General features: G+C 36.1%; 1 protein-coding gene across 1 annotated transcript in view; it reads right to left on the reverse strand.

Annotated features, from left to right (window-relative positions):
- SPINK5 (serine peptidase inhibitor Kazal type 5) overlaps positions 1–15635 on the reverse strand; it is a gene marked incomplete at both ends in the record, with an annotated part of 83408 nt that overhangs the window by 25477 nt on the left and 42296 nt on the right. The window contains 6 exons of the mRNA XM_081303142.1: positions 50–137; positions 2064–2191; positions 4316–4364; positions 7155–7282; positions 7604–7676; positions 8837–8964. Of these exons, the coding sequence (XP_081159268.1) occupies positions 50–137; positions 2064–2191; positions 4316–4364; positions 7155–7282; positions 7604–7676; positions 8837–8964 (594 nt within the window). The remainder of the gene's footprint in view (positions 1–49; positions 138–2063; positions 2192–4315; positions 4365–7154; positions 7283–7603; positions 7677–8836; positions 8965–15635) is intronic.

Consider the following 15635-nt stretch of genomic DNA (forward strand, 5'->3'; position numbering starts at 1 on the left):
GAGAACGACATTGAATATGTATGTGACTCTGATGATTTAAAACAACTACCTCCACGGCTTCTCTCTTAACTTTTTCAGCCTCAACTTTCTCTGTTTCTTCTTCGCTATGTTTTTTCTTCTCCTCTTCTTCAAGCATGCTGCAATAGAAGATCACAGGCTGAGTATGATTCTCCACTGACTTTGGTAGCATGTTTAAAGAAGGAATGAGGAGCTTTCAGAATGAAAGTCAAACAGTCTTTATGACACTTATACCCACCCCAACAAGTGCTATTGTTTTAGCCAATGTACAGACAAATTAAATAGTCTATATCCCCTCTCTAAAAAATAGCAATAATAAAAAAGCACGAATTTAATCAGCTTATGCCCCTCTGTTGATCTTATAGTCTATAGATTTTATGACTTCAATCAGTGATCTATAAGAAGCCACGATTGTTTCGACTTTTTTTTAATTGTGAAACTTTTCCTATACAAATAACTACCACATCAAGGACAAGAGCAAAGGGTAATGCCAAGTTCGATGATAAACCCATCATCATATAAAACATGTTTTATGGGCTAGGGTTGTAGCTCAATAGTAGAACACTAGCCTAGCACTCGTGAGGCACTGGGTTTGACCCCCAGCATCACATAAAAATAAATAATAAACAAAATAAAAGTATTTTAAAAAGATACCATGTTTAAAAAACATGTTTTACCATAAAATACAAATTTTAAATATTATTTTAGAGGATCTAATGTTCATAGAGAAATTTTAGTTTGAGATCATAACAGTGATCCTAGTTCAGTAAGATTAAGCAGCTACTTTTTTTTTTTTTGTACCAGAGATAAGCCACATCACCAGTGCTTTTTATTATTTAGTTAGAGACAAGTTCTCACTAAGTTGCTTAGGGTCTAGCTAAGTTGCTGAGCCTGGATTTGAACTCATGATCCTCCTGCCTCAGCCTTTGCAGCCACTGAGATTATAGGTGTGTGCCACCAAGCTCAGCAGCAGCTCCTTTTTTGAGGTTGATCACAAGCCTAATGCTTTCATTCTCTTGTCATTTCCCTCTGACATGTGTCATATCATGCTGGACATTGTGAGTATTTACCACCTCTGGTTATTACCATAGCACCAGCAAATGGAAAAGATGAGAGAAAAATCCTGATTTCTTGTCCTCCCAGTCACTCTTTAATCTAATGCTTCACTCTGTCAATCTTTCTTTTTAAGAAATTACCTGCATACACTTAAGATAAGACCTTTGTAATTGGAGACTATTTTGTTGTTGTTGTTGTTGTTTGTTGTATCTTTAAACAGACATTTAAATATTTTTATCCACATATATTTTAGAGTGATGTTCAAGAGGGAATTGGCAGTCTAACAAGGAAGGAATTAGAATTGATAAAACTCAGCTTCTATATTGCCCCACACAGTGGAGCTCCAGCCCTCAGGTTTATCCATAGTACGAACAAACAGAATGGCCTAGCAAGCTCTGACCTGATTTAATATTTCAGTACAAATCTGGCACATGAACCTGACTCTCAGGGGTTTCCCACCACACTAATACACTTTTCAAAGTGTGAATTTCACCTGTGTCTACCGCTTTCCCTGAAAGGGTAGACACAATCCTCTCTATTCCACTTCTCTGTCTTCTTCAGGTTATTATAGCAATCTTATGTCTCAGCCCCACACACATCTATTCAACTGGATTACCTTAACCCACATCTGAATATACTCACAGAGTGGTAATATACCAGAGGAGGTAGAGGGACCAAAAGGAGCATGCAATCCAGACCATGAAATTTCTGCCCCCTTTTTGTCATAAATAAAGAGTGTCAAGTGTTAAAAACATATCAACACTAAAGGGAGACTCTTCCTTTGACTTAATTAGAAGATAGAAGGAAGACTGCCTTGAGAATAACACTGTCACTGTGTACTTCGGTAGCACTTAATGTCTTTTCCATGTGTTTGTAAGATTTTCTAGTTGACAGTCCATGGTAGATATACTACAGATGTAGGAGGAATCTGAGGCTCAAGGTGAACAGTGATGAAGAGAGTCAGAGGGAGAGCCTGGGTGGATACTTACAACACACTAGAACACATGGAACACTTGTTTCCGTGAATTTGGCCATCTGGGCCAAAAACAGGGTTGTGCTCCCTGGTGCATATGAGCAGTCCATTTCTCACGTAGTTCCGGAATTCACTGCAGATTTCCTGGAAAATGAAGAAAATATTTTCTCAGGTCAGTTTTCTATCCTTTCTACCTATGAGGAACAAGTCATGCATGGCAGTGTAGACAAAGTGAGGAAAAGTTATGACATATAGCAATAAATCAGTAAAGAAGTACAAAGCTCCAGTCATACACTCAAAATTGCCCTGGTGTTACATCAGATCTGTAACCATCACCATCATCCTCCTGAGGATGCCTGTAATTATGGTGCAGAATCAGGCTGACGAGTTGGGCAGAGTTCAACAGAAAACATGCATGTTTGTGTCGTGACATATATTTCAATCTATCTGTAAGAGTTATGAAAAACCATGGTGAGGAGAGTCAATAGGCCTATAGGGAAGCCTTCCTAGAGGTGAGAGAGAATTGCTGAGTCAAGGTTTGTCTTTAGCAAGCCAAGAAGAGGAAACACTAGCATGCCCATCTTTATAGATATGATCCCTAGAGAAAGTGACATCTTTCCTAGAGTGAAACCCTGTCCAGGGATGGGGAATGAGGATTTAAATCAGGAGGGTACAATAGGAGAGGAGAGAAGGAGAAAATGGGTGAGGAACATTGGGAATATCAAAGAGGCCTTGGAAAATGATCAAATATAATAGATGAAATAGATTTTTAGTTTTAAATTACTGATAAGAAACCCTTGCAGCTAATAAAAACATTTATTATAAAAGAGTTCTATGAACCTTTCCCAACTAATGGTTTGGTTCAGACTTTTGTAGTTGTTCTTTAAAAATAGAATTGAATGCAAATTGTGTATAAGGTTACTGTGTGAAACCAGCAAGCTTGTTTATTGTGGGTTCTAAGTGCTTCCCATACATAGATGTCCGTCTCATTCCCAAGATTCAGAAAAGTTTTCTGCCATTATTTCACTGGAAAGGTTATTAATGCCATTAGTCTGAATTTCCTCTCCTTCCTGAATGCCAATTATTCTTAAGTTCAGTTTCTTAATATTGTCCCAGATTTATGTACCTAATCATAGTTTCTTATCTGTTGTTTTAATTTTATCTGTATATTCAAAGTCAGCCAACTTGTCTTCAAACTGAAATTTTGTCTTCTACCTGATCTAATCTGTTGAAGAGACTTTCAATTGAATTTTTTATTTCATTGATTGTGCCTTTCATTTCTAAGACATCTGTCCAGGTCTTCCTCAACATTTCTATTTCTTAATTGAATTTCTCATTCATATCCTATACTTGTTTCCTTATTTTTTTTCACATAATTTTCTGTGTTCTCTGGTTCGTTGGTCACTTTTATAATCATTCTTTAAATTCTTTATCTTATGTTTCATCCACTCAATCTTTGGAAAAAGTTGCTGGTAAATTATGAGCCTTATGGTGACACATTCTCTTGTTTCATTTTCATAATTCTTGTATTCCTATATTGGTATTTGTTCATCTGTTGGGATGGATTTCTCTTCCACTATTATGTGAAGACCCCTTTAGGGCATAGCTCTCTCTTGATGAAATGTTCCAGAGCATCAGGTTATTATGAATATTCTTCCAAGGGGGTTTTGTAGATTCCTATGGTTTCTGTGGTGATAGTGTATCTTGACACTTGTTATGTTAGTGCTCGAGGATTCCACTTTCTCTGTAGATCTCACAATAGTGGGGTCCATCCAGTGGGTCAGATGTTGTATGCAGCAGTGTATATAGAGTACATTCTCTGTTATTGCTCTTCTATGCTTCACAATTCTGTTGTAACAGGGTACAGACATGATCTATATTAAGGTTCCTTATAGGTGTTGTGTCTGCAGTCTCTGTGTTACTTCTCTCTACTGCTGCTGTAGGAGTGAATGTCTGTGAGTGGTTCTAAGGCCACCTCACCATTCTTAGTTGGGACATAGTTATCAGTTTGGGGTTTAGGTCTCTTCCTATCCTTTGAATATTCAATATTTTTTATAAAAATTAACCTCAAAATTTGAATAATCATAAAGCAAAATTGATATTAGAAAAATTTCATAAAGACTTCCCTTTCTTTTTTTAAAGGATAAGAGTTTTCTTAGTTTATTTCAGACATGAAACAAACAAAAAAATTATGCTAATGAGATAACTAGAATTCTATTATATAGAAAAATTGCCAAGAAACAAAGTCGGCATTTCTGAGAAAATTACCTTTGCAGCTTCCCTTTTTTCTTTTTCTGTTGATTTTTCTTCTTGTTTACTACAAGGGACAGGAAAATAGAGAAAGAGAAGAAATGAATCTTATTCCAGGAGAGCAGATCTTTCACATTTATAGATTGATCAGTCACTGCTTTGATTATTCTCAAGATCCACCCATAGTACTTTGTCATTGTATTTATAATCAACTATAAAGGTTCACCACACCTGAAGACAATAGTGTTTAAGAGGAAGTCCCTTTATCAATGAGTAATCCATTTAACTTCCCAGCATGTGCACTGCAGTAATATTCTCTGATTTGCTTCTGTGGACACTTATATAAAGTGGTAATATTTGGTTTGGGCAGCAATAATGCAGAGTGGTTAAGGGGAAATACTCTGGACTGAGATCATCCTAGGAAAATGAGATGCACCTTAGTCTCCCTATGCCTTCCTTGTTTTTAAATGAAGAGCAATAGAGATATAGGACAGGTAGTAAGAATACCTTTCTCATAAGAATGCATGGAGTATTAAATGAGTTGGTACATTTAAGGTCACTAGAACAGTACCTCTTACATCATGAAGTGATTAGCATGAATTATATAAGGGACTGATATCATCAGCATTATCATCATTGTAAGTAAACATTCCAAAAATAGGCATATGATAAAATGAAGTGAGAGCAATAGATCTTTCTATGTTGGACAATTACTAGTGTTGCAAACTGAATTTAGTGGTTGGACCTACAGCATAGCTGGTATATGACACAAATAAATCCTGCTGTATAGAGAAAAAAATTGCATAATTTGTTAAAATGTTTTAATGATTTCTAATCAATACAAGATTTGAACATCCATCAAATTAAAACATTTTTAAAAGATGAAAAGATTATTTTCACATGGTATGAAAAAGTGCAAAAAATGACAATGGAGGAAAAAAGATCATCAAGAAACTCAGTAACCTTTGTTAGCATATCCACAAAATATGGGTAATAAAAGTGTTTTTGAATAGAGATTTTGGATTTATTGGAGAATTTTTGTATTTATTGTATTTATTAAAATAGGTTTAAAATGTGTTTTTCATACTTCTTTATGTGAAAACTGATCTAAACAAAACCAAGTTGAATAAATATTTTAATGAGGAATGATCAGAAAAGGCAGCAGAACTGACCACTAGGTGGCAGAATTATTTCCTTGTCTTTAAAAAATGTAGAGAAAAAGAAAAACAGATTGAAAGAAGCCTATCTATAGGCAAATATATCACCAGTAGTTGGTAAAGCCTTGATAAGAGATTACGTCCTGTCTACACTACAGTGAGAAGCATTTTATAATTTTTTTACCAACATAAAACATAAACTCAGCTGAGTTTCTGCCACTCTTAATTTCACTGGGCCTTCGTCTTTTCATTTGTAACTTGTGATAATATAGAACCCATTTCATATGATTATGATGAAAATTAAATGAGATAATGTGGCAAATCTTATCATACACCAGACAATTACATCTATTCAATAAATGCTTATTATGATACCTAAGTCATCATCATATTGACTTTCCAAATAGAAAAGATTTTTAGAGTTCAATGGCTCTAACATTATGGGAGAAATCTGATGAATTAGATTGCCCCTATCCCTCATCCAACAGAGAAGACTTTTTGAGATCTTTTGCACAATATGTAGACTGTAATTAATAATATATCATGTATTTCAAAAGAGCTAAAAGAGTATATTTTAAATATTCTAAATTTAATCACAGAGAGATAAATATATGAGGTGATTATGTTTCTTAGGCTGAATAAATCATTCCACATGTATATCTGTATAAAAATATCACATTATCCTCATAAACTTTAATGTTGAGAAAGTAAATTGGGAAATACTTTTAGTCAAAACATGAGTTAGGGAAAATTGTAGATTCTTGTTTAAGGGTCCATATCATTTTACTTTTTTCACAAACTTCAGGTTCCCTAAAATAGGTAACCAATTTCTACACATGGAAATCATTATCCTTAAGTCATTATCTTTATGTTACTATTCATGTTAAACCCAAATCTTCCTCTCTATACCCCTTATCCATTTTATTTCTATTCCCTAAATTCACACAGAATTGGTGGGAAGAAAAATAGTGAGCAAAAGAAAAAAATCTCATAAAATTTCCATGTAGTACAATGATACTTTACTTGTAATATTATGTATTTTCTTAATTTGACTAATAATATTTCATAGAGTTGAAAATAATTAGTATGATTATCATAGACTAATCTCCAATCTGGATGGAAAATTATAAATTACTTCTGAAATGCCTTATAAGATACCATTCGGCATCTCTTTTGTGAAAAATTGTTTTGACAAATAACTTCTGTTCATGAGGATAATGTGATATTTTTATACAGATAAATATGTGGAATGATTTATTTATCTCTCTGTGATTAGAATATTTAGAATGTACTCTTTTAGCTCTTCTGAAATACATGACATATTATTAACTACAGTCTCCATATTGTGCAAAAGATCTCAAAAAGCATGCCTCTTAATTGAAATCAGATCCTCTAGTTCAGATTTCCTCATTTCCAACACCCATCCCTTCCCAACCCTGGACTCTGTCTATTTCTATATGTTAAGTATTTGAGATATCATAAATATATCAGATCACACACTAGTTCACTTTTACATCTTGCTTATGCTGTATCTCTTATGCACTTATAGTCTGAAAGTTCTCCATTTGCTTTTATGATTTGTTGGTACTTTTAAATATGGCATTCAAACTGAATTCTACATTGAAGAAGAAAATGCATTATTTCCATAAAAAATAATTTCCCAGAGCATTTCCCAAGCTCCCTGGCAATGCTCTACTCACAAGAAGGCCTGACACATGGAGCAGGTGTTGCCATGCATTTTCCCATCTGGGCCCTGAATGGGGTCATTCTCTCTGGTGCAAATAAGTTGGCCATTCTTCCAGGATTTGCGGTATTCACTACATAACTTCTAAAGAAATCAAGGAGGAAAGTTGGAGGTGTTAAACAAAGTTTAGATCTGATTTGCAAGAATGAGTGAAATTTAGCCTTTTATTTTTTAAACTGGAGGTCAACTGTTGGCCTATTTTAGGATACTTCTCAACTTTGAAGGCATGGATATCAATGGATCCTCAAGCAAGAAAATCACATCTGTACATGCACAGATGCAAACACACAAAAACAACAGCTGTACAAAGGTTTCATAGGGTTTCAGGGAATTCATGTGTTCTCTAATGCCACCTGTGCATCCCCAGGTCCATATGCCTCTGACTTATTAGAAAGGGTAGCTCACCTCAAAGGAAGCAGATTGTCTTTTATTTCTTGACGTACTTTCACTCTTTTTCTTTTCCTCTTCTTCTGCTTGGCTAAATGAGAGTGGTTGAAGAAAACATATGAGAAAGAATCAGAGAATTTTCAGATTGGAAGTAATCTCAGACAAAATCTGAAGTTAATTAACATGTATTAAATTCTTACTGTGTGCCTAAGCCGATGCTCAAACTATGAAATAGGCATGACTTTATGTAGCATGTCATGCTAGACATTGAAAGTATTTACCACCTCTGGTTATTACCACAGCACAAGCAAGTGGAATAGATGAGAGGAAAAATCCTATTTCTTTTCCTCCCTGTCACTATTTAATCTAATGCTTCACTCTGTCAATCTCTCCTTTTAAGAAATTACCTGCATAAACTTAAGGTAAGACCTCTGTAATTGGAAACTATTATTTTGTTGTTGTTTGTTGTATCTTTAAACAGACATTTAAATATTTTTCTCCACATTTATTTTAGAGTGATGTTCAAGAGGGAATTGGCAGTCTAACAAGGAAGGAATTAGAATTGATAAAACTCAGCTTCTATATTGCCCCACACAGTGGAGCTCCAGCCCTCAGGTTTATCCATAGTAGGAACAAACAGAAAGGCCTAGCAAGCTCTGACCTGACTTAACATTTCAGTACAAATGTGGCACATGAACCTGACTCTCAGGGGTTTCCCACCACACTAATACACTTTTCAAAGTGTGCATTTCATCTGTGTCTAGCACCTTCCCTGAAAGGGTAGACACAATCCTCTCTATTCCACTTCTCTGTCTTCTTCAGGTTATTATAACAATCTTTATGTCTCAGCCCCACACACGTCTATTCAATTGGATTACCTTAACCCACATCTGAATATACTCACAGAGTGGTAATATACCAGAGGAGGTAGAGGGACCAAAAGGAGCATGCAATCCAGACCATGAAATTTCTGCCCCCTTTTTGTCATAAATAAAGAGTGTCAAGTGTTAAAAACATATCAACACTAAAGGGAGACTTTTCCTTTGACTTAACTAGAAGATAGAAGGAAGACTGCCTTGAGAATAACACTGTCACTGTGTACTTCGGTAGCACTTAATGTCTTTTCCATGTGTTTGTAAGATTTTCTAGTTGACAGTCCATGGTAGATATACTACAGATGTAGGAGGAATCTGAGGCTCAAGGTGAACAGTGATGAAGAGAGTCAGAGGGAGAGCCTGGGTGGATACCTACAACACACTAGAACACATGGAACACTTGTTTCCGTGAATTTGGCCATCTGGGCCAAAAACAGGGTTGTGCTCCCTGGTGCATATGAGCAGTCCATTTCTCACGTAGTTCCGGAATTCGCTGCAGATTTCCTGGAAAATGAAGAAAATATTTTCTCAGGTCAGTTTTCTATCCTTTTTACCTATGAGGAACAAGTCATTCATGGCAGTATAGACAAAGTGAGGAAAAGTTATGACATATAGCAATAAATCAGTAAAGAAGTACAAAGCTCCAGTCATACACTCAAAATTGCCCTGGTGTTACATCAGATCTGTAACCATCACCATCATCCTCCTGAGGATGCCTGTAATTATGGTGCAGAATCAGGCTGACGAGTTGGGCAGAGTTCAACAGAAAACATGCATGTTTGTGTCGTGACATATATTTCAATCTATCTGTAAGAGTTATGAAAAACCATGGTGAGGAGAGTCAATAGGCCTATAGGGAAGCCTTCCTAGAGGTGAGAGAGAATTGCTGAGTCAAGGTTTGTCTTTAGCAAGCCAAGAAGAGGAAACACTAGCATGCCCATCTTTATAGATATGATCCCTAGAGAAAGTGACATCTTTCCTAGAGTGAAACCCTGTCCAGGGATGGGGAATGAGGATTTAAATCAGGAGGGTACAACAGGAGAGGAGAGAAGGAGAAAATGGGTGAGGAACATTGGGAATATCAAAGAGGCCTTGGAAAATGATCAAATATAATAGATGAAACAGATTTTTAGTTTTAAATTACCACAAGAAACACTTGTAGCTAAGAAAAACATAGTTATTAAAAAAAAGAGTTGGTATCAACCTTTCCCAACTAATGGTTAGGTTCAGACTTTTGTAGTTGTTCTTTAAAAATAGAATTAAAGGCAAATTGTGTATAAGGTTACTGTGTGAAACCAGCAAGCTTGTTTATTGTGGGTTCTAAGTGCTTCCCATATATAGATGTCCATCTCATTCCCAAGATTCAGAAAAGTTTTCTGCTATTATTTCACTGGAAAGGTAATTAATGCCATTAGTCTGAATTTCCTCTCCTTCTTGAAGGCCAATTATTCTTAAGTTTGGTTTCTTAATATTGTCCCAGAGTTATGTACCTAATCATAGTTTCTTATTTGTTGTTTTAATTTTTCTTACTTAATTGATTTTTTAAAATTACATACAGTGGAATGAATCACAATTCTTATTACACATATAGAGCACAACTTTTAATATCTTTGTATATCAAGTATGTTCACGCCAATTCATGTCTTTATACATGTACTTTTTTGCATTATAATTCTTATTACTCATATATACCACAAGTTTCATATCTCTGTTTGTATATAAAGTAAGTTGACACCCAATTCATGTCTTCATACATGTACTTTGGATAATGCTGTCTGCCGCAGTCTTGGCTGGGCACAGAATCACGAGCCACTCAAGCAGGAACAAAACTTTATTTTTGAAAAAGCCGCCAATACTCCGTAGGCGCCGGCAAGCCAAACCCAGTCCTCCCACGCGGGCGTCTAAGGGAACCGTGTGTCTCCCGAACCGGGGCCGGACCTCCCCTGGCATTTCCTCCTACTATCCTTCCCCAACCAATGGGAACTCTCCAAGAGTCCCTTAACATGAGTCAGGTAGCAGGCCAAGGTGAACAGCAGGAGCCCAATTTCCATATGAATGTAAATCTTAACATAATCATATCATCTCAGTGGCTAGCTGGCGTCACTTTACAACCAAAGGTGCCATGCATCATATTATTTGCTGTGGCTCCTAGTAGCTGTCCATCACATTCCACCACCATCCTTGCTAATCCCCTGCCTCCTCCCTTTCCCTCCCTCCCCTCTTCCCTATCTGAAATCCATGTATTCCTCCCATGCTCCCCCTTCCTACCCCACTATGAGTTAGCCTCCTTATATCAGAGAAAACATTCGGTATTTGTTTTTTGGGGGCTTGGCTAACTTCACTTAGCATTATCTTCTCCAATACCATCCATTTACCTGAAAATGCCATGAATTTATTGTCTTTTATTACTGAGTAAAATTCCATTGTGTATATATGCCACATTTTTTTTATCCACTCATCCACTGAAGGGCATCTAGGTTGGCTCCACAGTTTAGCTATTGTGAATTGTGCTGCTATAAATATTGATGTGTCTGTGTCCCTGTAGTATGCTGTTTTTAAGTCCTTTGGGTATAGTCTGAGGAGAGGAATAGCTGGAGTCAAATGGTGGTTCCATTCCCAGATTTCCAAGGAATCTTCATACTGCTTTCTATATTGGCTGCACCAATTTGCAGTCCCACCAGAAATGTCTGAGTGTACCTTTTTTCCTCACATCCTGGCCAACACTTATTGTTGTTTGTCTTCATAATAGCTGCCATTCTGACTGGAGTGAGATGATATCTTATACTAGTTTTGATTTGCATTTCTCTGATTCCTAGAGATCATGAACATTTTTTCATATATTTGTTGATTGATTGTATATTCACTTCTCAGAAATGTCTGTTCTGATCCTTGGCCCATTTGTTGATTGGGTTATTTATTTTTTCGTTACTTAACTTTTTGAGTTCTTTCTATACCCTAGAGATTAGTGCTCTATCTTATGTGTGAGGGGTAAAAATTTTCTCCCAGGATGTAGGCTATCTGTTCACCTCACAGATTGTTTATTTTGCTGAGAAGAAACTTTTTAGTTTGATTCCATCCCATTTATTGATTCTTGGTTTAAATTCTTGTGCTATAGGAGTCTTATTAATGAAGTTGGGGCCTAATCCCACATGATGAAGATTAGGGCCTACTTTTTCTTCTATTAGAAGCAGAGTCTCTGGTTTAATTTCTAGGTCCTTGATCCATTTTGAGTTCAGTTTTGTGCATGGTGAGAGATATGAGTTTAATTTCATTTTGTTTCATATGGATTTCTAGTTTTCCCAGCACCATTTGTCGAAGATGCTGTCCTTTCTGTAGTACATGTTTTTGGCATCTTTGTCTAGTATAAAATAGTTGTAATTTTGTGGGTTAGTCTCTGTGTCCTCTATTCTGTACCATTGGTCTTACCAGTCTGTTTTGGTGCCAATACCATGCTGTTTTTGTTCCTACTCCACTGTAGTATAGTTTAAGGTCTGGTATAGTGATGCCACCTGCTTCATTCTTCCTGCTAAGGATTGCTTTAGCTATTCTGGGTCTCTTATTTTTCCAGATGAATTCCAAGATTGACTTTTCTATTTCTATGAGGAATGTCATTGGTATTTTGATCGGAATTGCATTAAATCTGTATAGTGCTTTTGGTAGTATGGTTATTTTGATAGTATCAATTCTACCTATCCAAGAATAAGGTAGATCTTTCCATCTTCTAAAGTCTTCTTTGATTTCTGTCTTTAAGATTCTGTAGTTTTCATTGTACAGATATTTCTCCTCTTTTGTTAAGTTGATTCCCAAGTATCTTTTTTTTTTAAGGTTATTGTGAATGGGGTAGTTTCCCTCATTTCCTTCTCAGAGGATTTGTCACTGATATAGAAATGACTTTGATTTATGGGTGTTGATTTTATATCCTGCTATTTTGCTGAATTCATTTACTAGTTCTAGAAGTTATCTGGTGAAATTTTTTTGGATCTTCTAGGTATATAATCATATCATCAGCAAATAGTTCTAATATAAGTTCTTCTTTTCCTATACATATCCCTTTTATTTATTTCCTCTATCTAATTGCTCTGGCCAGTGTTTCAAGAACTATGTTGAATAGAAGTGGTAAAAGAGGGCATCCTGTCTTGTTCCAGTTTTTAGAGGGAATGCTTTCAATTTTTCTCTGTTTAGAATGATGCTGGCCTGAGGCTTAGCGTAGATAGCCTTTATGATATTGAGATATGTTCCTGTTATCCCTAGTTTTTCGAGTATTTTGAACATAAAGGCGTGCTTTATTTTGTCAAATGCTTTTTCTGCATCTATTGAGATGATCATATGATTCTTATCTTTAAGTCTATTAATGTAATGAATTACATTTATTGATTTCCATATGTTGAACCAACCTTGCATCTCTGGGATGAATCCCACTTGATCATAGTGCACAATCTTTTGATATGCTTTTTAATTCAATTTTCCAGAATTTTATTGAGAAATTTGCATCTATGTTCATTAGAGATATTGTTCTGAAGTTTTCTTTCTTTGATGTGTCTTTGCCTGGTTTTGGGATAAGGTGATATTGGCCTCATAGAATTGAGTTTGGAATTACTGCCTCTTTTTCTATTTCCTGAAATAAATTGAAGAGTATTGGTATTAGTTCTTCTTTAAAGGACTTGTAGAACTTGGCTGTGTATCCATCCAGTCCTGGACTTTTCTTGGTTGATAGGCTTCTGATGGCTTCTTCTATTTCCTCACTTGATATTGGTCTGTTTAAATTGTGTATATCTTCCTGACTCAATCTGGGCAAATTGTATGATTTAAGAATTTTGTCGATGCCTTCAATATCTTCTATTTTATTGGAGAATAAGATTTCAAAACAATTTCTAATTATCTTATGTATTTCTGTAGTGTCTGTTGTGATATTACCTTTTTCATCATGTATGCTGGTAATTTGAGTTCTCTCCCTCCTTCTCTTTGTTTGCATGGCTAAGGGTCTGTCAATTTTATTTATTTTTTTCAATAAATAAATTGTTTTATCAATTTTTTCAATTATTTTTTGCTTTGTTTTCATTGATTTCGGCTCTAATTTTAATTATTTCTTGCTTTCTACTGCTTTTGCTGATTTTTTCTTCTTTTTCTAGGGCTTTGAGATGTAGTGTAAGGTCATTTATTTGTTGACTTTTTCTTCTTTTAAGGAATAAACTCCATGAAATGAATTTTCTTCTTAGTACTGCTTTCATAGTGTCCCGGCGATTTCGATATGTTGTGTCTATGGTCTCATTTACCTCTAAGAATTTTTAAATCTCCTCCTTGATGTCTTCTGTGACCCATTGTTGATTCATAGCATATTGTTTAGTCTCAAGGTAATGGAGAAATTTTTATTTTTTATTTTGTCATTGATTTCCAATTTCATTCCATTATGATCTGATAAAATGCATGGTAGTATTTCTACTTTTGTGTATTTGCTAAGAGTTGCTTTGTGGCATAGTATATGGTCTTCTAAGTGGTCTACTCTGTTGGTAATGCTTTCATTTGAGGTTTTTATTTGGTTTATTATTTCTTTCATTTCAAGTATTTCTGTTTTTTTTTAACCTCTCCCTTTTGAAGTGATCTTTTGCTTCTTGCAGTTGTTTATGTAGCTCTCACTGCCTGTATTTGTTTTCAATGTCTTCTTTGAGATCTCAAAACATTTTAACCATGTATATCCTGAAATCTTTCTCTGTCAATTTTTCTTCTGTAGTTGCCAATGCTTCTAATGATAGGTTTTTTTGATTTGTTTGTGATACTTTCTTCCCTTTTTATTTTGCTCATGTGTCTTTCTTTGCAGCTCTGTGGATCTGGTATGTTATTGTTTTAACTTTTGTTTATTGTGGGAGATTTGCAGTGCCATTATAGGGTTCCAAGATCTCTCCTTTGTGGGGAAGAACAATGTTAACTGATTCCAATATCAACAATACATCACCTATGAACAAATTGTTGATATTGAGACATTTACAGTTTAGTCTCAATGTCCAGAAATGTTGGATTCAATTATTATTTAAAATATCATCAGTAGTTTCATAAAATGGTTTACAGTTTCTAGCAGTGGAAAATGAACTGGGGGTCAGGCATAGAATGATATGCTGAGGGGAAAAGATGTGAGGGTAGACAGTTAATATATCTTAGGAAATGTGAAGGAGAAATCTAGTGAAGAGGGTTAGTAGCAGGAGAATAGATAGGAAATTATTTGGGGTAACAATTACATAGGAAGAAAGTAGAGTATTTGTTTTATGTATTTAGAAAAATACAGGATGTAAAAATAGTAAAATTTGGAGGGTGAAGGAAGAAGAAAGAGATAAAAAAAAAAGGAAAAAAGAAAGAGAAAAAAGGGCTTTTGCAATTACTCTATATTATTCAGGTGACTCTGTCCTCAAAGTCCTATTTCATGCAAAGTTCTTGGTTTTATGTATGTTGGGGATGTGAGGGACAGAGACTAGAAGGGTAGAAGAGGAAGAAGAAGAAGAAGAAGAAGAAGAAGAAGAAGAAGAAGAAGAAGAAGAAGAAGAAGAAGAAGAAGAAACAATACTCATTTCTTTCCTGCTTCTATTCTCATCCTGTAGGTGAAGTTGTCTGTTTTAAGCTGGTGACTGTGCCCTCAGGATGGTGTAGGTAACCAGGGTGAGAAGACTGGGCCTGTTGGGGAGCGCCTGAAAGCAGGGAGTGCTGCCCACCAGTCCCAGCAGAGAAATAGCGCATCACAGGTCTTTTTTTTGTGACCACTAGTCTGACTTGAGCCCCTGGTGTCTTCTCCCTCTCTTGCCTGGAGATTTCCCAGATCTTGATCTGTTATGCTCCAGACTTTAACCCCCTCCCCTCTCTTACTTATTAGATCCCAACTGCGGGACCTCTCACCCCCAAGCTCACACTAGGTGGGTGGCGCCCTGTTCACACTGCACTCCTGTCCAACTGAGAGATGTGTTTGTGTTGGGTGGCCACTGTGCTGAGTTATTGGCACTGGGGAGGGGGGTGGATTGGAAATCAGGTACCTGCTCAAATGGCGAACCATTCTGATAGCCACACCCACCACAAAATGGTGAGGAATATTTTCCAACATGGAGTTGGACTGATTCCAGCGCCAGGGTGTCTGATGATGTGGGGGGAGCTGGGCAATGGCCTTGTGCTGTGGATAAGTAGCAGCCGAGTGACTT

The sequence above is a fragment of the Spermophilus citellus genome, assembly GCF_964194105.1.
Source record: "Spermophilus citellus genome assembly, chromosome: 1".
Taxonomy (NCBI): Eukaryota; Metazoa; Chordata; class Mammalia; order Rodentia; family Sciuridae; genus Spermophilus; species Spermophilus citellus.